Here is a 22,939-nt window from a genome sequence, read left to right as displayed (position 1 = left end):
ACTGACTGAGCTAGCCGGGCAGTTAGCAAAGTCCTTTAAGAAAGACAAAAACGACTGAAAAAGGAAAGCGGGAAGATCCTGAAAGACATGCTGACGGATTGCAAAGAACGTGCTAACGGTCTCTAAATATCATAAATAACTGAAGTCCACTCCGTTTTCCAAGGAAAGCTTCTCCAAGAAACGTGGCCACACAAGAGAGAAGCTGAAGCCTCTCCTCTCACTCTGTTTCTTGGTTTTAAAAACAGCCAGCCACACGATGAGCATCCTGAGAGGACGCCCACAAGTGCACCCGCTGGCGGAGGGTGGGCTCAGGTGGGCTCACCGGCGGGCACTCGTTTTAGTAGCTGGCTACGCACTGTGTTTCCCGTGGCCTTCTGGATCTTTTATTTTGCAACAAAAGAAGAGATGAAGTTAACCAATGTAATGCGCTCCACTGAAGACCCAAGACCCGCCACCGAGCAGAAGGTGTAAGTCGTTACAAGCTACAAAATGCTAAGATGAGAACAGCAAAGGCAGACAGAGGGCAGAGAGGAATCTATACAAAACTTTCACTTCCTGACTTCACACGGGAAGAGCCTTCATATGTCAGAGCCTAACATATCAAATTTCCACAAGTGCGGCGATCAACACTGGAGTCAGAAGCCTAGATGCAACTGGAAAAGAGACAGCAGGGCCAGCAAGCATAACCAGAGAGGAACATGAAGTCAGCAGGCAGTAAGAATGACAAAACGTAAAACCAAGACTCCACAAAGTGTTCAAATTATAACTGTTACGGTGTGAAGACTAAAAAAAAGAAAAGTTAACCTAAGAAATGAATCTCCACCTTCCGCCTAGGAAAGTTTCAAGAGGTAGAAATGGAGCAGGAGCAAAGTTCTACTGCAATGTAACATTAAAGAGAGTTTCTTTTTATTCTAACATTAAAGCAAAATAGAACAGGTCAAAAATCACAAAAAGCAAGATGTATATAAAAGATGTAAGAAACTGAAAGATAATTTGGTACCGATTTATTAATAACATTAAAAGCAAAAAATGTTTAAGCGTACAAATTGACGGGCAGTAAATAAGCCAGACAGATCTCATGCACAGCAGGACAAGCAAAGCCAGTAATAATGCAGCACCATCACATCAGGCCAGGTGGCCGCACCAGCGACCACCTCCCAGCACATAAATGTATCAAAGTGACCAGCTGTAAACCTTACACAATGTTACACGTCAAATTTATTCAATTAAATTTTTTTTTTAATAAAATAAAGTTAAACAATTAGATGACTAACCTTTAAGCTTTGATAAGGGGAATCTGTACACCTTGAATTTTAACAATGAACTTAATAAGGGCACTTGAACAGGAAAAACTCAGAGCAACTTTAAAGGAAAAGGCAATCCCTGTAGCACTTCAAATCTTATTCTGCCGATTCCTATAAATACTGTTAAGTAAATATACACAAACAATTCTGAAAAATGTGATAGCACTAAGATCCAGCAACACTGGAAATAAATAGTTCAAATGTCGCACAAGCAAGGGGACAGAAGAGAGGTTCCCCTCCATAGCTATGGTCCTATTTTTTTCCCCAAACTGGAAAAATAGAAAGGCACTTTCCCATACAGAATTTCAGGTGGAGCAATTCAATGATTTTCTTCCATTCTGTCATTTCTAGCCTGTCTAGGTATGAAGTTCTTACGTGGTTCTAATCTTGGAACGTATTTCTCTGTCTGTTTTCAGAACACACATCTTATATGAGTGGCACATGAACTGTATCAATAACACAAAAGCCAACATCTAAATGAAAAAAGCAGAACCCCGAGTAAGTGCATTTACAAAATGTAATGGGAAAAACATAATGGATGGTTTGGAAAAAAGTAACGCTAGAAATACAGGTGAATGTTTATCAAGGTTTTTTTTCTTTAGAATTGCTAACGTTCAGGGGTGCCTGGGTAGCTCAGTTGGTTAAGTGTCCTACTCTTGATTTCAGCTCAGGTCATGATCCCACAGTTCATGAGACTGAGCCCCTCTGTGCTATCAGCACAGAGCCGGTTTGGGATTCCCTCTCCCCGTCTCCGTCTCCGTCCCTCCCCGACTTGTGTGTGCTCGTGCTCTCTCTCTCAAAATAAAGAAATAAATTTTTTTTAATCTTAAAAAAAATTGCTGACATTCAGTTAACCAAAAATTTCCCTTGCATTAAATCAGGTAAGAAATTGCTTTTGAACATTACAAAGTTAAACCCTATATCATACGTCTACAAAAAATTAAGTAAGAACTGCAGTGCAGTCCATTTCACATCTACTTCGAGTTCCAAGCGGTGGGAACTGCATGCCCTTTACACTCGTAACACATCGCGAGAAATAAGTCCGCTTACCTCGTGTTCCGAAAAAAGTGCTTTCAACTGCCCCTTGGACCAATAATCCAAAGCATATGCCAAAAGTCGCATGGCGATCGTATTAATTCTCAAGAAATTTCCAACAAATACCACCTGGTTAATGTTCTGAGCACATTAAAAAAAGGTAATTAGTTTTCATCTTAATTTCTGTTCTCTCGTAAAAGCTACCCCAAACAGAGCACCACGTGCATAGTTTTTAGCAGCAACTTGACTGCTGAGCAAAAAATTTAAGAAGTATTTACATTTAATCTAGTTGGTCCAAGGCTACTTAAATTTGAACCCAGACAACTCTGGACCCACCTCAAGCCATGCCAGAAAATGTCACAAGAGAATACAAATTAGGAAAAACATTTGTATTAAGTATGACAAACAATAACTTCTGGTAAAAGTTTTATACAGAAAAGTAAAAAAAAAAAAAAAAAAAAGTTGAAAGAAAAAAAAAAATAAAAATGCCTTACTGCAGAACGATCGCTGGCGAGCAACCCACACCCAGCTCTACGGGAGTGACTTATGACACAGAAACAAACCAAGAACACAGCTGTGTAATTTTAAATACTTGAGTAAAAAATGTCAATTGGCACGTACACCGACACCAACTAATATATCTTATAAAAGCACAGGAAAAGGAACAAGCGATAAAGAAAACAGTAACTAACATATTCAAATGAAGAATGTTTTTAATTACTTGATGCTGATACAGTAGCTTTTTAATTAAAAACGAGACAATCCCCTTTTGTGCCTTTCGAAGTTTCTTTTTTAAGCCGCATGCCTACCCGATCCACTGAGCAGAGTAAATGTAAGCAAAACCGCGTGAGCAGGGACAAGTGGCGGAGCCGCAGCATCGGGACCCCGGGGAAGGCCGCTCTCGGTTCTTTCATAGCCCTGTACAATGCTGCTTGACCCGAATGCTACAAGGCAGCACTGTAAAGAAGCTGAAAGCACAAAGACAGCTCGCGGCGGCGCACGGGGCGGGCGCTCCTCGGCTGCCCGCTCTCTTCTCCCGGCCTCGGCGACTCCTCCGGATGCCTTCCCGGGGACTCCAGGCTCGATGGGGCTGCTGTCCACCCCACCTACAACCCCCCCGCCCCACACCCCACCCCACCCCCCACTGCCCCCATCACCCGGACTTCTCACTGCCTTCCTACCTTCCTACTTTCCCCTCAAAAGACGTGATTTTACTTTTACATAGTGGCAATATTTATCTTCACTGAGGAAAAAACATCAGTTAAGAGCAGTCTACACTTGAAGAGCTTTAACATGGCCAATGAAACTCCACCCCATACAACTATACTCAGGTACTGTGCGGACAAGACAGACGTTGTACACAGGGCTGAGGCCCACTTAGTAAGTTCTGTATTCTCCTCAGAGCATCTAAAGAAATCCAGGTCCCCTTACTTCATTAAGGGCACACATTCTTGCTATTGAGCCAATGTTGTTGGTGATGGTGATCAACGTTGCTCTGGCGAGGTCCTCTTTACTGACAGCCTCTCGCTTCTCCTTGCTTATCATGTTTCCAAAGCTGTGAAGGAAGAAAAAAAACATGCGGCCACTGAACCAAAAGACAACACAGCCCAACGGAACTTGAATGTTACTCTACTAAGATAAATGTGACTTTTAGGGCGACATTGTTCAAATCTTCAAACCATTTATTACAAAATAACAGAGCATCTGTTCAAAGAGAAATGCAACTTGGAAGAAACCGCTCAAGCATTCTGAATAAGTAAATGCCTTTCCCCACAGCTCCCAGTGACATCTAGCACTGATAACAGATCTTTGTACGTCCAGTTAGGACCTCATCAGATCCACTCTAAGGCGCCACTGTGCCTTCCGCAGCCAGAGGACAGCTCCAGGGAGACACCTCTATTGGCGATTCAGTCCCAGCTGCGCAGCCATACCGATCAGTTGAATGGTCACGTTCGCAGCTCGGAAACTGCTTTATCAGAGTAAAGCAAAGTGGCGTCCCAGAGTCAACTACAGAAGAGTGTCAGATTTCCCTAGAAGGCCAAGTACTTCAAAGTGCTTGTAGAGCAGCACTGCTACATTAATAACCGATCAAAACACAAACCCAACAGAAAAGGAAGTGATTAACAGTGCACAAAAGCTGCAAACTCAAACATAAAACGTGCAGCATTTACAAAGTCCCTGAAATTAGCACATAAGCACATATATATGTGGTCCTTTACTATCATTTTAAAAAATCACGTGTGGGCGCCTGAGTGGCTCAGTCGGTTAAGTGCGGTTCGTGAGTTCAAGCCCCACGTTGGGCTCTATGCTGACAGCTCAGAGCCTGGAGCCTGCTTCGGATCCTGTGTCTCCTTCTCTCTCTGCCCCTCCCCCACTCACACTCTCTCTCAAAATACAATAAACATTTAAAAAAATTTTTAATGTGTCCCAATACAAAAAAACAAGTGTTTCTAAATAGCTGAAAATAAAATTTTTACAGAATTCCATTTACCATGGCATCAAAGAGAATAAAATGCTTCGAAATGTATTTAACAAAAGAAGTGTAACAACCGTACACTGAAAACTAGAAATATAACTTTGGCGAAAGAAAGCAAAACTCTAGGGGATGCCTGGGTGGCTCAGTCAGTTAGGCATCTAACTCTTGATTTCAGCTCAGGTCATGATCTCACAGTTTGTGAGATCAAGCCTTGCATCTGGCTCTGCACTCACAGTGGGATTCTCTCTCCCCCTCTCTCTGCCCCTCCCCTCAAAATAAAATAAACATTAAAAAGAAAAAAAAAAAAGCAAAATTCTAAATAAACGGAAAGACATTTTATCTTGGATCAGAAGACTTGATAATGTTAAGATGGCAATACCCTCCAACATGACCTACAAATTCAACAGGATCCCTATCAAAATCCTAAATGCCTTTTTTGCAGCCACTGACAAGGTGATGGTAAAATTCACATGGAGAGGCTCCTGGGTGGCTTAGTTGGTTGAGCATCCAACTTCAGCTCACATCATGATCTTGCAGTTCACCAGTTCAAACCCCACATCCGGCTCTGTGCTGACAACTCAGAGCCTAGAGCCTGCTTCGGATTCTGTGTCTCCCTCTCTCTCTCTCTCTCTCTCTCTGCCCCTCCCCTGCTCATGCTCTCTCTTTCTCTAAATAAAAACATTAAAATTGTTTTTAATTCACATGGAAATTCAAACTACTGATTCATGCTACCACATGGATGAACCCTGAAAACATGCTAAGTGAAAAGAAGCCAGTCACAAAAATCTCATAATAGGACACCATTTATATGAAGTGTCCAGAACAAGCAAATCTACAGGCAGAAAACATATGAGTGTTTACCAAGGACTGAGGTAGAGGAAAGGGGAAGTGACAGCTAATGGACAGAAGGTTTCTTTCTGGGATGATGAAAAGGTACTGAAATTAGACTATGGTGATGACTGCAAAATTCTGTAAATATACTTGAAACCACTAAAATTTACACTTTAAACAGGTGATATTACAGTATGTAAATTATAGCTGGATAAAACCGTTTAAAAGGAAAAAGATACATCCAATATTTAATATCTTATTCCTGTCTTTCTCAGAACACACAAGCCCCCTTACCTGGATGCCACAGCCCAGCCCGGCAGTCCAAACCTCTCATAGTCCCCTCCATAAATGTCTCGAACTAGTTTATCCACTTTGGTGCTATCTCCACGAGATGCCATTTCCAGAGCCTCTTCAAAAGTGCTGCAGCCGGTGAGAAGACAGCAGAGACCAAAAAAAGTTCCTCCTCCAAGACTGATTAAAAACAAACAACACACTATTAGAACATTTTAAAAATAAGAACGAGAAGGTAATTATTCATGAACTGGAAATTATATCCGGACATCAACCCACTCTTGCCCTAACCCAATCCTGCAGATGCCACTGGCAGACAAGACTGCAGAAAGATAAACTCAGGGCGCCTGATACATATCTTGAAGGTACATACTCACATGAGCCAAAAACAGTGAGGCAAAACACTGGGCCCACCTCCCTGCCTGCGCCCCCAGTGCAGTATGGGCATCTGCTGAGTGTCAGGAGCTTTGGGCACAGATCTGCCCGCCACACACCCAGGCCACGCTAACACCTCCTCCCTTTGTCTCTCTAAGCCCCCTGTCATCCTGGCTCATCAGTCCCCCACCCCGCAAAGAACTTCTCCATTAATGGTTTTCTCCCCCCAAATTACTCCTCTCATTCTGTAATTGACACCTGTTAAAAAACCTTGTTTATCCCAAACCCCAGCTCCTTGTTTTGCATCTAACGATCTCTAATCCTTAAACCACAGCATATTCACTCTTGCCTGCCACTCACTTCTCCACCCCTTTCGGCTTACCCTCCTCCAATCATGTTTCTGTTGCTCAGTACCTCACCTTCTAGATCTCAGACCATCCCGTGGGTGTGTGACTGTGAGTGTGTGCATGTTCACATGTATGTATAAGATCCAGGCCAGTTCCAAAGCTGGGATCTTGCCTTGTCTTCTCCTTATAGATGCTAACTAGTAGCTTTGGTAACTTTATGGTATATGCACATCATATACTATCTGAGGGCAGGGACTGTGGGCTTCAACGAATCTGCCAATGAAATATTTTACCGAACTATGATAATGAAATATTGAACAATACAGATTAAAGTCAAGAAATCAGAATTTTCAAAGAGAAACGATATTTGTTTGCATAATTCCAGAAAAAAACCACTTTTCACATATTTTTTTTTTTTTTTTTTACTTTTCACATAATTTTAACACATTCTTAAAGGTGTACTTATATGCAATACCTGAAAACTCAGTTTTAGCTCATCACGATATCAAGAGCAATGACCTTTATATAAAAGACCTACCTGGTACCCGTGACCCGCTTGTAATTATCTTTGGAATATACTGCTAAAATGCTAACCCCAGAGCCAATGTTCACCAGAAGCAGAGGGTATGGATTTTTCAAATCAAATGGTAACTTCTGACATTTCTCAGCATCAGCAGGGTTTTCAAAGTAATAGCACTGTGACCGTCCATTGAATCCAACTGAGTCAATGTATAAAATTCCTTTTATTAAACAATCTAGTTCATCAAGTTTGCAAAGCTGAAGGTCACCTATCTGTAATGAAATAAAAATATATTCAGACTTTCTAACAAGCCAAAAATAAAAACTCTGCTTAATAAGGCACCCCTCTACATTAAACAAACCACAGAAGTGCTCACAGATGTGTACTATTCGTACATATGATTTACAGAACAAAGCTGGAGACAAAAAACATAGGGACGATCTGATTAGACACACCCAAATACACTCCACCTACAAACCACTGCAGCAGCCAGAGAAATGTGCCCAAAACCCAATCAGAAAACAAGATGTCTACTCACAGGGACCATGAGTCAGGAGCAGAGGTGAGATCACCGCCCTATTAGAAAGCCAACTCCAAGAAATTCAAGTGACTCAAACACCTGGTGACACATGGCAGGAGCCACAAGGACTCAGACATCTGCCCTCTGAACAACCATCTTCGAAGCTATAGAATAGTATCAAACTAGGCCTCACTTTGTTATTAATAAACAGACGTCAAAGGGCTGCAAAGTATATAATTAGAAGGTAATAAGGTTTTTCACTATCTAAAACCAATTACAGGGCACCTGGGTGGCTCAGTTGGACACGTGTCTGACTTCAGCTCAGGTCATGATCTCACAGTTTGTGAGTTCAAGCCCCTCATCAGGCTCTGGGCCGACAGCTGAGAGCCTGGAGCCTGCTTTGGATTCTCCCTTTCTCTGCCCCTCCCCACTCACACTCTGTCTCTCTCTCAAAAATAAACTTTTTTTTAATTTTTAAATAAATAAAAAATAAACCAACTATAGTCCCTGGAGGATGAGAAGATTTTAGCAGTATCAAAATTTACAAGTGTTACCAATGTAATCCACTTAAATAACAGAACGATTATTATTCATGTTAGAAACCAATGTACAGGGGCGCCTGGGTGGTGGCACAGTCGGTTAAGCGTCCGACTTCAGCCAGGTCACGATCTCACGGTCTGTGAGTTCGAGCCCCGCATCAGGCTCTGGGCTGATGGCTCGGAGCCTGGAGCCTGTTTCCGATTCTGTGCCTCCCTCTCTCTCTGCCCCTCCCCCGTTCATGCTCTGTCTCTCTCTGTCCCAAAAATAAAAATAAAAAACGTTGAAAAAAAAAATTTTTTTAAAAGAAAGCAATGTACAGGATCCATTAAGAACAAAAAGGATCTTCAGTCATTAAGAACTGAGGTGGGAAGAACTCCAAGACATGCTGTCAGTCAAAAAAGCAAGTTGAGAAACACTTCATAATACGTGACCCTAACTAACGTGCCTATGTGTAAAGCCAAGTTTACATGCATCCGTGTGTGTCATACAGTCAATGCAGAGAACACTAAAAAGATACATAAACTTCTAACAGTGGTGACTCTGGAGAGATGGCATAAAGAAACATCTCCACTTGGGGCACCTGCGTGGTTCAGTCAGTTAAGTATCTGACTTTCACTCAGGCCATGATCTCCAGGTTCATGAGTTCGAGCTCTGTGTCAGGCTCTGTGCTGACAGCTCAGAGCCTGGAGCCTGCTTCTGATTCTGTGTCTCCCTCTCTCTCTGCCCCTCCCCTGCTTGATCTTTCTCTCTCAAAAATAAACATTAAAAAAAATTCCCCACTTTACTTGCTGAACTTCTAACCCACGTGAATGTTTACAAGCACTTACACTCCACATATGTGACGAAGGTAAAACTGCCTCCTAACCCCCTTACAGCACCTACTTCTGTTTACAAGTGCGTCCAGCCCTGCAAGTCCTCCCCGTTTAAGTCAACTCTCACTTGATTACATTTCTACTCAATTTATTCTGATCCACAGCAAAGAGGGAAATTAACAGGTAACTTCATCTTAATCCTTAATCCCTAAGTAAGAATATTAAATTACTCCTCTGACCAAACCTAAGCCCTTGAAGTATTCATCACTGTCCCTATGGCACCTGCTCATGCCCTCTCTACTGAGATGAATTAAAAACCAACTTCCTGCATGTGAATCTGAATTTCCTCTTCTGTATCTCCTTTTCTGTATTTTCATTTCATCATTTTACACTGGTGGCCTAGTGGAGCCCAAACAGTTGGTCTCCTTTTTCTTTCTACAGTTTTTTTTTCCTTTTCCTTTCTAGAATTCCTGTCATCCTGAAGTGTCCTGCTAATTCCTAATGAATCCCAGCCCCTAAGTGATAGTTAGACGAATAAATGCATAGCTAATTTCACTAATGCAAGGTATTCATAACATAATGTGTTACACCAACAAGCAAACCCAGTATGTTAAGAAATTTGATTCACATTAAAAGTCAACGCACATTAAAAGTAGGGATGCCTAGGTGGCTCAGTCAGTTAAGCGTCCAACTCTTGATTTCAGCTCAGGTCATGATTTCAGTCATGAGATTGGTTGTGAGATAGAGGCCCATATGGGCTCCACACTGAGCGTGGAGCCTGCTTAAGATTCTCTCTCTCTCAAATTTAAAAAAAAAAAAAAGGCAACAAAATAAACTCAGTATTTTAAAAAAATATTCCACTGTGGTTTATTAAATACTAGTTACTCTTAATGCACAAAGAGCATTTGATAGGCATTTCATTTTCCTATAATTTTCAAGGACAGCACTGGTGCATTCAAATGAGAAACCTGAAAGCCTAAGAACCAATTTCTAAGGTCTAAAATTCACTTTGCACCGTCCCCTTGAATTACCATACAATGCTGAACCTCTGGAAACAGCCTGAATGGTTTTCAAATATGTTCCAAAGGGCATCTATACAGGGTCCTGCAAAAGGTTTTCTCCTTTACCCATCAGTTATGATCCAGAGTCCACTATGAGGCTTCCACAAAGGAAGGGAACCGTCTCTACTCCAACTAAACTTCCTCTTTCCTCACTGCTGGAAGAGAAACCACTAAAAACAAACCACCAAAAGAAATTCAGGCAAAGAATATTAAAACTTGATAAAAATTCATGTCAATTCTATATTAGGATTATGGTCAGTAACAGGAGAAAGTCAGGAGAAAGAAGACAAAGAAAGAGGATGTCACAAACCACACAATGACACACAGAGAAAAAAAGAAAGGAAAAACAACAAAGGCAAAGGCAGAATCTCTAGAATAACATTCTCATTAGTGGCATTAAAAACACAATCACTGGGGATGCCTGGGTGGCTCAGTCAGTTAAGCGTCTCACTTCAGCTCAGGTCATGATGTCATAGTCCCTGAGTTCAAGCCCCTCATCAGGCTCTGTGCTGACAGCTCAGAACCTAAAGCCTGCTTTGGATTTTGTGTCTCCCTCTCTCTGCCCCTCCCCTGCTCACCCCTGTCTCTCTCTTTCTCTCTCTCAAAAAGTAAATAAACACACAAATTTTTTTTTTTTTTAAACCATAGTCACTGAAGATATTTTCAATCTATTCTGACCCTGAAAGTCAGAGTTTTGGCCAATTCACTTGTCTACTCTCCCACCTACCCCACAACCACATCCACCCTCAATGGACCTAGCCTCAAGGCCTTGCACACAGTGTTACTAAATGAAAACAAAGTCAGGCACCCACTGGCACTCCCCCAGCATCCAGACATGATTCAGAGACACATATAACAAGAGTGCAGAAGAGTACATATCAGAAGGCATTTGGGGAGAGAAGGCTCTGCTGTTAACCATTTCAGACTAGCCCTGAGACCAAGAGGCCACTGCTTTGGACCAGCATTCCTTGTTTTTTTAATAGTAACCTTGCCAGGAAACAATTGAGGGGGACAAGAGAAATTATGTGGTAGATGAAACTGTAAACAATTTTTTTTTGAGAGAGAGAGAGAGAGAGAGAGAGAGGGCACAAGTGAGTAAGGGGCAGAGAGAAAGAGAGAGAAACAGGGCTCACCCAAAGCAGGGCTCATGTTCACTCGATGCAGGGCACAAACTCACCAGAAGTAAGACTCGAGCTCACCCAATGTGGGACTTGAACTCATGAACCGTAAGATCATGACCTTAGCCCAAATCAGATGCTTAACAACTGAGTCACCCAGGTGCCCCTGGAAAAAATTTTATGACATGAAATGACATTTTTTTTTTAATTTTTTTTTTTTTTTTAAAGGAGGCTCCATGCCCAATGTGGGGCTTGAACTCACGACCCTGAAATCAAGAGTCACATATTACACCAACTGAGCCAGCCAGGTGCCCCAAAATTATTTTTCCAATCTCATTGTTCAAGATTTTTAACATTTTTTATTTTAGAAAAAGAGAGTGTGAGTGACTGGGGGAAAAGGGCAGAAGGCAAGAGGGGGAGGGGGAGAGAGACAGAGAGAACGAGAATCCCAAACAGGCTCCACACTCAGCACGGAGCCTGACACAGGACTTGATCCCACGACGCTGGGATTGTGATCTGAGCCTAAATCAATGGTGAAAAGCTCAACCAACTGAGCCACTCAGGTGCCCCAAGATTTTTTTTAATAGTAATTTCTATACCCAACATGGGGCTCAAACTCATGACCCCAAGATCAAGAGTCACACACTCTTCCAAATGAGCCAGCCAGACGCCCCTCATAGTTTCAGACCTAATGACCTGTTCCTCGTAGGTAGTTCCTCAGACTGCTTATCCAGCTTTATTATAATCTCTAGATGGCAACTCCAGACTACAACTCAATTTACATCTCTCTAATCTTAATCGGGTGAAAACTCAAGTTCCATTAGAAATGGAAATGATTCCACCACTTGCTACTGGTATTATTTTTAACGATCAGATTACCATAAATTGTATGTAAGCTAAAAAAAATACATACTGTGAGAAAATCCTGCTCAAATTTGTACGCTCCACCTCCAGTGGCACAAAAGACAGTGTGAAGACTTGAGAAGTTTTTATCTCTGCCCATCTGAATAAAAGCAGGCATGTCATGAGTGGGAAAGCGTATAAAGTGCAGATTGCCCTTGCGTCCACACAGAGTCAGGTCCTTCAGCTCCAGGTGCACATCCCGAATACCTGTGGACCCATAAGCCACATTGGAGGTCAGGTACTTCCGAATGCTTTTAAGACTTTCCACCTCTTCTTCTTCTTCTTCAGCAGTGATGTCTTTGGGTTCAAAATAAACCAGCTTAACCAGGGTTCCACCAATATCCAAGCCAAACCATGGAAAAACTAAATGGGAAAGGAAAAAAAAAGGTCAGAACAACTTTTTTTTTCTGAAAACTAAACACATACGTACTAGATTAGCAATTTATTCATACCCTGAGGTTTCCAAGGACTAGAGAAACAAAAAGGGCGTTGGGAAAAGAAACAGGATTCTGTCTGATCTGGAAAATATCTTTAAAAAAAAAGTCACTGGCACAAAAACAGACACTCAGATCAGTGGAACAGAATAGAGAACCCAAAAATGGACCCACAAACATATGGCCAACTAATCTCTGACAAAGCAGGAAAGAGTATCCAACGGAATAAAGACAGTCTCTTCAGCAAATACTGCTGGGAAAACTGGACAGCAACATGCAGAAAAATGAGCCTGGACCATTTTCTTACACCATACACAAAAATAAACTCAAAATGGATGAAAGACCTAAATGTAAGACAGGAAGCCATCAAAATCCTCGAGGAGAAAACAGGCATAAATTTCTTTGACCTTGGCCACAGCAACTTTCTTACTCAACACGTCTCCGGAGGCAAGGGAAACAAAAGCAAAAATGCACTATTGGGACCTCATCAAAATAAAAAGCTGCACAATGGGCGCCTGGGTGGCTCAGTCGGTTGAGCATCCGACTTCGGCTCAGGTCATGATCTCATGGTCTGCGAGTTCGAGCCCCATGTCGGGCTCTGTGCTGACAGCTCAGAGCCTGGAGCCTGCTTCTGATTCTGTGTCTCCCTCTCTCTCTCTGCCCCTCCCCTGCTCATGCTCTCTCAAAATGCTCGAAAATAAAAATAAGCATTAAAAAAAAAATTTTTTTTTTTAAAAAGCTTCTACACAGGGAAGGAAACAATCAGCAAAACTAAAAGGCAACCAACAGAATGGGAGAAGATATTTGCAAACAACATATCAGATAAAGGGTTAATATCCAAAATCTATAAAGAACTTATCACACAAACTCAACACCCAAAAAACAAATAATCCAGTGAAGAAATGGGCAAAAGACATGAATAGACACTTCTCCAAAGAAGACATCCAGATGGCCAACCGACACATGAAAACATGCTCACAACATCACTCATCATCAGGGAAATAACAAACCAAAACCACAATGAGATACCACCTTACACCTGTCAGAATGGCTAACATTAACAACTCAGGCAACAACAGATGTTGGCGAGGATGCGGAGAAAGAGGACCTCTTTTGCACTGCTCGTGGGAATGCAAACTGGTGCAGCCACTCTGGAAAACAGTATGGAGGTTCCTCAAAAAATTAAAAATAGAACTACCCTATGACCCAGCAATTGCACTACTAGGCATTTATCCAAGGGATACAGGTGTGCTGTTTCAAAGGGGCACATGCACCCCCATGTTTTAGCAGCACTATCAACAATAGCCAAAGTATGGAAAGAGCCCAAATGTCCATCGATGGATGAATGCACATGTGTATACACACACACACACACACACACACACACACACACACACACCACATCTTATCTTTTACGTACATAAATGTGTATATATATGTATATATATACATATCTTTATCTTTTATGTGTGTGTGTATATATATACACACACACACACACACACACACACACAATGGAGTATTACTCAGCAATCAAAAAGAATGAAATCCTGCCATTTGCAACTACGTGGATGGAACTAGAGGGTATTATGCTAAGTGAAATTAATCAGTCAGAGAAAGACAAGTATCATATGACTTCACTCATACAAAGAATTTAAGATACAAAACTGATGAACATAAGGGAAGGGAAGCAAAAATAATATAAAAACAGGGAAGGGGACAAAACATTAAGAGACTCTTAAATATGGAGAACAGAGGGTTACTAAAGGGTATGGGGGGAGTGGGCAAAATGAGTAAGGGGCATTAAGGAATCTACTCCTGAAAACATTGTTGTACTGTATGCTAACTTGGATGTAAATTTTAAAAAATAAAAATAAAAAACATATTTTTAAAAATGTATTATTTCAAAAAAAGTCACAAAGATCAGGAAGAAAAACATCAAAATATTGAGTCAACCCAGCCCTCTTGCACAAATAAGCCCAAACTACACAATGAAATATTAAAAAACAACAAAATGACTACCCATGAATCTCAACTTTGAAAAAAAAAAAAAAAAGATTGAGAATGAAAATCTACATCCTTCCTCTCGGCTCAAAGAAGAAATGTTGAAACTTTTCAGAGCTCTGGTTTAGTATGCAAACTAGAAATAGAGGAAATTCCCAACCTTATGTAACATGTAAGCTCCAGTGGTCAATTTCTCAAAACCTGATGTCCCCAAAATAAAAGGTTTCAAAGGACTTTATGGTAACATATTTTAGAGTTAATATCTGTTCCCAAAAAATCCTTCCCAAAAAATAGCTTCAGGAGATCAGATCAAAATGGACTGCACAGACTGCCTTGCCCTCCTAGCTTAGATCGCAGAAATGACTAAAGATACAGATTTATTGATGTATTATTTTCCAAAATAATTCCGGGAAACAAGAAACGATAGGGTCAGCAAAACTAAGTTGATAAGGGCAGTAACTGTCCAGAACCCTAAAAAGAAGAATACTATAAAAAAAAAAAAAAAAAAAAACTGGGAATAAATAAACAGTGCCTTGGTGGCTTCGTTAGCTGGGCATCCAACTCATGATCCCAGGGATTAAGCCCCTCTTTGGGCCTGCACTGAGGAGGGAGCCTGCTTGAGATTCTCTCTCTCTTTCCCTCTGCCCCTCTCCCCCACTCAAGCTCTCAATTTCTCTCTAAAATAAATCAATAAATAAAATAAAAATTGGGAGCAGCTATGAAGGCTGGGAGAGTACACGGGTGCTCCATCAAGCTGTACATAGGAGTGGCTGCCATGGAGAAACAGGGACAGGCTCTGGTGGTCATGGGTGATCTGGTGGGGAATGCATCTGGTGCAAATGAACAGACCAACCACTTCCCTCTACTGAGAACCACTCCCCACACCTCCACCCCTCCAGAGGCAAAGTCTTCATTAAACACAAGCACTTCAGCCAAAGACTCAGAATGGCACCCACCCAAGTAGCTACTATCATCCCAGAAGAAATGAGGAGACACGTATCTGGACATATATCCCTACAATCCACCTTCAGAAACTGGTAAAGAGATACTGCATCCACTGACAGAAAAGCAATCCTCAAAATAGAGATGATCACTTCACAAATTAGAATCACCAAAAGGGATATCTACACCACAAAAACGAGAAACTAAACATCCTTAGAAAGAGTTTCAGAAACAAACAGGAGACTTAAAAAGAATCATAATTATCCTCAGGGGTAAAATGAGAAGAAACTAACAAATGATTGCCATCTGTGGTTGTAACTGCACGAATCCACACATGATAAAATTATATAGAACTAAATACGTATACACAAAAGAGTTTTTGTATAACTGGTTAGGTCTAAGTCAAGTCTGTGAACTGTATCAGTGTTAATTTCTTAGTTGGGGGTTGTGAAGCTTTGGAAACCAAAAAAAGAGGGAAGGGGACAAACTAGTATACACTTGACAGAGATCAGTCTCAAAAACAGGCTGAGTAAAAGAAGCCTCACACAAAGGCTACATGCTATATGATTCCACGCATATGAAACTCCAGGAAATGCAAAGCAATCATTTCTGCATTTGATAGGAAGTAGATTGTAGGCTGGGGGAGGAAGTGGAGGGAAGGACTATAGGAGCAGAATAAAACTTTCTGTATTAACCCAAAACTTTTTTTTAAATATAGATGTAATTTACTGTCAAGTTAGCTAGCTAACATACAGTGTATACGGTGTGTTCTTGGCTTCGGGAGTAGATTCCCATGATTTATCACTTACATACAACACCCAGTGCTCATACCAACAAGTGTCCTCCTCAATGCCCATCACCCATTTTCCCCACCCCCCAGCCTCCCCACACCTTTCCAGCCTCAGTTTGTTCTCTGTATTTAAAAGTCTCTTATGGTGGCGCAGTCGGTTAAGCGTCCGACTTCAGCCAGGTCACAATCTCGCGGTCCGTGAGTTCCAGCCCCGCGTCAGGCTCTGGGCTGATGGCTCGGAGCCTGGAGCCTGTTTGCGATTCTGTGTCTCCCTCTCTCTCTGCCCCTCCCCCGTTCATGCTCTGTCTCTCTCTGTCCCAAAAATAAATAAAAAACGTTGAAAAAAAAAATTTAAAAGTCTCTTATGGTTTGCCTCCCTCTGTTTGTAACTATTCATGTATTTTTTTCTTTCCCTTCCCCCATGGCCTTCTGTTAAGTTTCTGAACTTCCACGAATGAGTGAAAACATGATATTTGTCTTTCTCTGACTGACTTATTTCACTTAGCAAAATGTCCTCCAGTTCCATCCACATTGTTGCAAATGGCAAGGTTCCATTCCTTTTCACTGTGCAGTAGTATTCCATTGGGGGGGGGGCACATCTTCTTTATCCATTCATCAGTTGATAGACATTTGGTAGTAACCCAAATCTTGATTGTTGGAGGTGAAGGGAGAGCTCCATGGGTGTGTCTATATATCTGTCAAAATGCATGGAATTATACACTTTAAATAGATGCAGTTGCTTGTATGTAAATTGTTCCTCAATAAAGAGTTTTATAAAATAAGAAAAAGGAAAAAATCTATTTCCAAAATAAAGCTCAAAAGATGTATTTAACAGCAAAATAGGCAAAGAAAAAAATGGAAAACAAAACTAAGAAATTCTCCCCAAATCCTCTCAGGTATGAAGGAAAAGTAGATATATATAGAAATACAGAACCATAACTTCTGTGAGTCCCAGAAATTTCCTGGGGAAGGCAGAGGAGGAAAGACATAAATCATCAGGTTCACTAAGTGTCAAGCAGAACCAATTAGTGGCAAACAGACAGACAGACTTAGACACATCCTATTGAAATGTCAAGAAATCCTAAACACTTCCAAAGACAAAAGCATATTCCTACAAAGATACATAAATCACATAAAGGTGGAAATGGATTTTTCATCAGTGACATAGATGCTAGAAGATAATGGAGCACTAGCTTCAAAGTTATAAGGAAAAAGACTTTGAAACATATCCAGCCAAATCAGCTTTCAAGGAGGAGTGCAAAAGAAATTTTCACACATGAAAGAATTCAGTGTTTACTACTCAAAGACCTTCTCTGAAAAGAAAAAAAAAAAAAAAAAAAGGACCTTCTCTGAAATAATTAGTAAATGCCTTCCAATATAATTTTAAAAGCATCCAAATATGAGCTTTAAGAAATAATGATCAGCAAAGGAAACAATACATGTGACTTTCTGAAAAATCAGCAATCTGGAACTAAAATATATGATTTCAACACAGGAAGCTGAAAAGGGAAGTGAGAGACAAGTGAAGCAAACAGTAGCTCTGTCTTGATAGGGAAAAGAAGATACAAATTCTGATTAATTCTAAATAAGAAGAAAAAAGTGATAGTTTAAATACATCAAAAATGTACAGGTAACTCTAGAAGAAAAGAAAATGAACATATGACCTCCAAACAACTATGGAAACAAATCAGTTCAAAAACAAAGAAAAAAATATGGCAAATACAAAACAAAAAAGGACAGGAATGAACACAAATACATCAGTAATCACTAATAGGTCAAATTACCCTTCTACAGAAGAAATTTGATTATATGCTTATATATTATATATACATTTAAGATAACACAAGTAGACTGAGGTAAATATATGGCAAAACACACACCAGAGAGTCCTATCATAAAGAGTTGGATGCTTTAAGATGAAAACAGCATTCAGTCAAAAATACTCAAATCAAAATCTTAAGCACCTCACTGGAGACGGATATACCAGATAGAACAGGTGACATATTTAGGAACCATGATAAGTTAAAGTCAAACCTTATGTATCAAGACTAGCACTGCACTTAACAGGGACTACTTTGCTCACATGAGAGGTGCCCCTCCAAACAGCTATCTACCAAGGAAATAGGATTCACAACTCCCATCTTACACTCACTTGCCATTACACATTCACTGACCAATTGGTGGGTAGAATCACTGGCACCATTTATTTAACAGACTTGAAATATATATACTTGAATCTGGGTAAGCAAAATGAATTCCTGAATAATGCTACTCCACGTATTAAGCAAATGTTAACAGAAATTAAGTACAATACTAGCAGACTAAATAAAATTCAAAACAAAAAAGATTAAAAGGGAATAAAAAGAAACTGTATCCTGAGCATAAAAGAAGTAGAACTGATGTGATCCTAACAAATGCTTCAAAAATATTAAAAACAAGGAGAAACTGACAAATCTACACAACAATGTGAGAATGACACAGGTATCAGAAATTTGTACTCTCTCTCTCACACACACACACACACACAAAATAAAGGTATAGAGGATTTGAATATAAAGCTAGTAAGGTGAATCTATGAAACATAAATAACCCTATCAAAAAAAAAAAAAAAAAAACAAATACACCTTCCTTTCAAATACCTAAAAACCATACAAATTAACTGCACAAGCTTAAAGAACCTCAAACTCCAAAGAACAAAAACAAACCACATTCACTTTCCACAATAAGTCAACATTATGAATTAATCCAACAAACACAAAGAAATAAATCTCTCCACCTGAAAATTTTTAAACCCACTTCTTTTAACTCTGAAATAAAAGAAGAAATCAAAACAAAATTTATTTTTGGATGAATGACAATAAGAACATTATGTATCAAAATCAGTAAGATACACCCTCCATGGTACCCGAAGGGAAATTTCTGGCCTTTAAAGTTTATCAAATGGATGCAAAAAAGAAAACCTGAATAAAAAGGGAAATGTCACACACAATTTGAAATGCTAGAAAAAGAATAAATTAGATCCAAAATAAGCAGAAGGGAATTATTAAGAACAAAAGCAAGATGTAGGGGTGCCTGCGTGGCTCAGTTGGTTGGATGTCCAACTTCTGTGCTGACAGCTCAGAGCCTAGAGCCTGCTTCAGATTCTATGTCTCCCTCTCTCTCTGCCCCTTCCCCACTCACACTCTCTCAGAAATAAACATTAAAAAAAGAAAAAAATGTTTTAAAGAGATGTAAATGAAATTAGAAAAACATGATCATCATGAACAACACCACAGGAGAGCTGACCAATAACATCAAGCTTTGAAAAAGCCATTAAAACAGACAAATTTCTGGTAAGTATATCCAAGAAAAAGAAAGAAGATACAGCTTTTCTTTAAAAAAAAAAAAAGAAAAATTGGGGCGCCTGGGTGGCGCAGTCGGTTAAGCGTCCGACTTCAGCCAGGTCACGATCTCGCGGTCCGTGAGTTCGAGCCCCGCGTCAGGCTCTGGGCTGATGGCTCAGAGCCTGGAGCCTGTTTCCGATTCTGTGTCTCCCTCTCTCTCTGCCCCTCCCCCCGTTCATGCTCTGTCTCTCTCTGTCCCAAAAATAAACGTTGAAAAAAAAAATTTAAAAAAAAAAAAAAAAAGAAAAATCAAAGATAAGAGTATGTAACCAGAGACTACGTGAGTGTACAATTTCATATTAAGTTTAAAATGTACACCAGAAAATTAGCAAGAAAAAATAGAGTACAAAAAGTGGCTCAAAATAAGATCAAAACACAAATCAAAAGCACTGAAAATTTTTTATTTTTTATTTATTTTTTTTTTTTTTAATTTTTTTTTTCAACGTTTATTTATTTTTGGGACAGAGAGAGACAGAGCATGAACGGGGGAGGGGCAGAGAGAGAGGGAGAACACAGAATCGGAAACAGGCTCCAGGCTCTGAGCCATCAGCCCAGAGCCCGACGCGGGGCTCGAACTCACGGACCGCGAGATCGTGACCTGGCTGAAGTCGGACGCTCAACCGACTGCGCCACCCAGGCGCCCCTGAAAATTTTTTAAAAAGATGTGAAAGATCTTTCACCCAAACAAGAACAAAAAAGCACCAGGCCTTAATGGTTTCCAGGCAAACCTTTAAGAGCTTCTAGATTACAGAAAAATCTAAAAAGATTCCTAAGTCATTCTAACCTCATATCAAAACTAGAAAAGAGGGGCACCTGGGTGACTCAGTCAGTTGAGCATCCCACTCTTGATTTTGGCTCAGGTCATGATCTCAGTTCGTGGGATTGAGCCCCATGTTGGACTCTGCAATGAGTGTGGAGCCTGCTTAAGATTTTCTTTCTCTTTCTCTCTCTCCCCCCCCCCCACTCCCCACATTCTCTCTGGAAAAAAATAAACTAGAAAAGAAACATCTCAGAACAAAATGCATTAAATTACTAAACAATGTCCAGTTGTGCAGTAAGAGTAATTAACCATAGTCAACAGATATTCTTCTCAGGAATGCAAAAAGATGGTTTTCACGTTAGATTCCAAAAATAACAACAATACTTAGCGACAAATCTTAGTACTAAATATGTACAATAGCTATTAAAATAGTGTACTGAAAATCAGAGCAGCGGAAAGATTCCTGTTCCAGGAAAAAACACTGAGTATTATTAAAATGTCAATTCTCCAAGTTAACCTAACAACGTCAATGCAATTCTAATGAGAACACTATGGCTGACTCCCCAGCAGCCATTCCACCTCAGTCCCAGGCAGGGACAGTCCTGAATTTTTTTTACACCTACAAAAATTCCATTCCCAATGACAAGCCTGACCCAAACTGGCACAGGTCATGAAAAGTCTGTCCCTGGCACCTATAAGAAAAGTTTCTTCACTCAAGAAAGCAATAGTGCTAAATAGGATTGAAGCAAGGAGATTAGGTTCCTATTTTCCGACCTGTAGTGCCATTTTTTTTTAAATGTTTATTTTGAGAGAGAGCAAGAACGAGAGTGGGCATATGCTCAGGCAAGCAAGCAGGGGAGGGGCAGAGAAAGAAAAGAGAGAAAGAGAATTCCAAGCAGGCCCCGCACTGTCAGCGCAGAGCCCAACTTGAGCTCATGAACGGTGAGATCATGATCTGAGCCAAAATCAAGAGCCGTAGGCTTAACCAACTGAGCCACCCAGGCACCCTGTGCCATTCTTTTAACCATCAACTTTAGGAAGCCACCAACCTGTAATTACCACAGACACAGCACTCCACCAACAAACATATCACATCAATAGGATTAGAATCTTGAAGTCTGGGTGGCTCAGTGGTTACGAGTCAGACTCTTGATTTCAGCTTAGGTCATGATCTCACAGTTCATGGGTTCGAGCCTGGCATAACGCTCTGTGCTGGGAGCGTGGAGCGCCTGCTTGGGATTCTCTCTCTCCCTCTCTCTGCCCCTCCCCTGCTCTCCCTCTCTCTCTCAAAATAAATAAACTTTTTTTTTTAATAGGACTGGAATCCGAAGGTCTGGACAAACCTAAGACCAATGGAAGATTTTATAACGCTTAAAGCAAATTAAGCTTTACTCCCATTTCCTTAGATTAAAAAATTTAACCATTAACATATAGCTATTATGTGTTAAATGATTATCTATTAACAGTCAAGCACTCTATTAGGCACTTGACTGCATAAATTTATTTAATGTTTGCAATGATCATATAAGGCAAGTACTATAATCATCCCACTTTACAGATTAAGAAACTGAAGTGCACAAGAGTCCAAGGTCACAATCAAGAAAAGGCATAGGTAGGGACTCAAACCCAGATTTCCTAAATCCTTTCACAAGCATTTTCAACAAGTGTTTATACAAACCTAAGAGCACAAAACACACACCCTTGAGTTAATAAGAAAATAAAATTAGGAGTTTAATAAAAATCACATACTTTAAAAAATTAGGAGGATCAACAATATATAAAGAAAAATAAGGAGTCTTAGGCAGAGCTCAGTTCATATGCTTGTTACAGACTTTAACGGTTTCTGGATTTTTCTCTGTACTACTCATCAAACGATTTACGTACCCAAGAACTGAGAAACACTGAGAAGCACAGGAGGTCCATTAGACACATGTTCTCTGATAATGGCTGAGAGAATTATGCCAGGCCATATAACTGTTATTTCAAAACATTCAACTGCCCAAAGGGATTAGATTCCCATCACTGACTGCAGACTGCCTCATATACTATAACATAATGAATACTGGAATAAAGCTTTCTAATCCTTGTTCAAAACACTGTTTCTGGTGGGAAAAGGAACTTCTGCTATACCATCACAGTCTTCATATCTCACCAACAGAATACTTATTCATCACTTCCAATTACTGAATTATTCCATTAATTTTCACAGATATTTTAGTCTGTTTGCAACCCTTCACATATATCCTGGTATTAAGGCCTCCAAGGCACTCAGTCTAGACAATCTACACTTGACTTAGAATTTAAACTCTGCCTCACAGGTTATTTATGTAAAACCATCTGTAGCACCACGTCTGTCTCATAATAGGTCTCAACAACTGAAAGGCTTTCAAATGGGAAATAAATGGTGTATAAGAATGGTGTATAAGAATGTGCTTTCCAATACTATGAACCACATCTTTACCAGACCAATGTGGTTAAGATATTGCAAACCCA

General features: G+C 40.3%; 1 protein-coding gene across 1 annotated transcript in view; it reads right to left on the bottom strand.

Moving 5' to 3' along the window:
• The window catches only part of PANK2 (pantothenate kinase 2), a 38,838-nt gene that overhangs the window by 1,676 nt on the left and 14,223 nt on the right, over positions 1-22,939 (bottom strand). Inside the window, 5 exon segments of the mRNA XM_040446815.1 lie at positions 2,355-2,480; positions 3,771-3,894; positions 5,941-6,117; positions 7,198-7,451; positions 12,144-12,496. Of these exon segments, the coding sequence (XP_040302749.1) occupies positions 2,355-2,480; positions 3,771-3,894; positions 5,941-6,117; positions 7,198-7,451; positions 12,144-12,496 (1,034 nt within the window).

This window comes from Herpailurus yagouaroundi, unplaced genomic scaffold, assembly GCF_014898765.1.
Source record: "Herpailurus yagouaroundi ecotype Mexico unplaced genomic scaffold, PumYag 196, whole genome shotgun sequence".
Classification (NCBI taxonomy): domain Eukaryota; kingdom Metazoa; phylum Chordata; class Mammalia; order Carnivora; family Felidae; genus Herpailurus; species Herpailurus yagouaroundi.
This window is presented reverse-complemented; position numbering and strand designations above follow the sequence as displayed.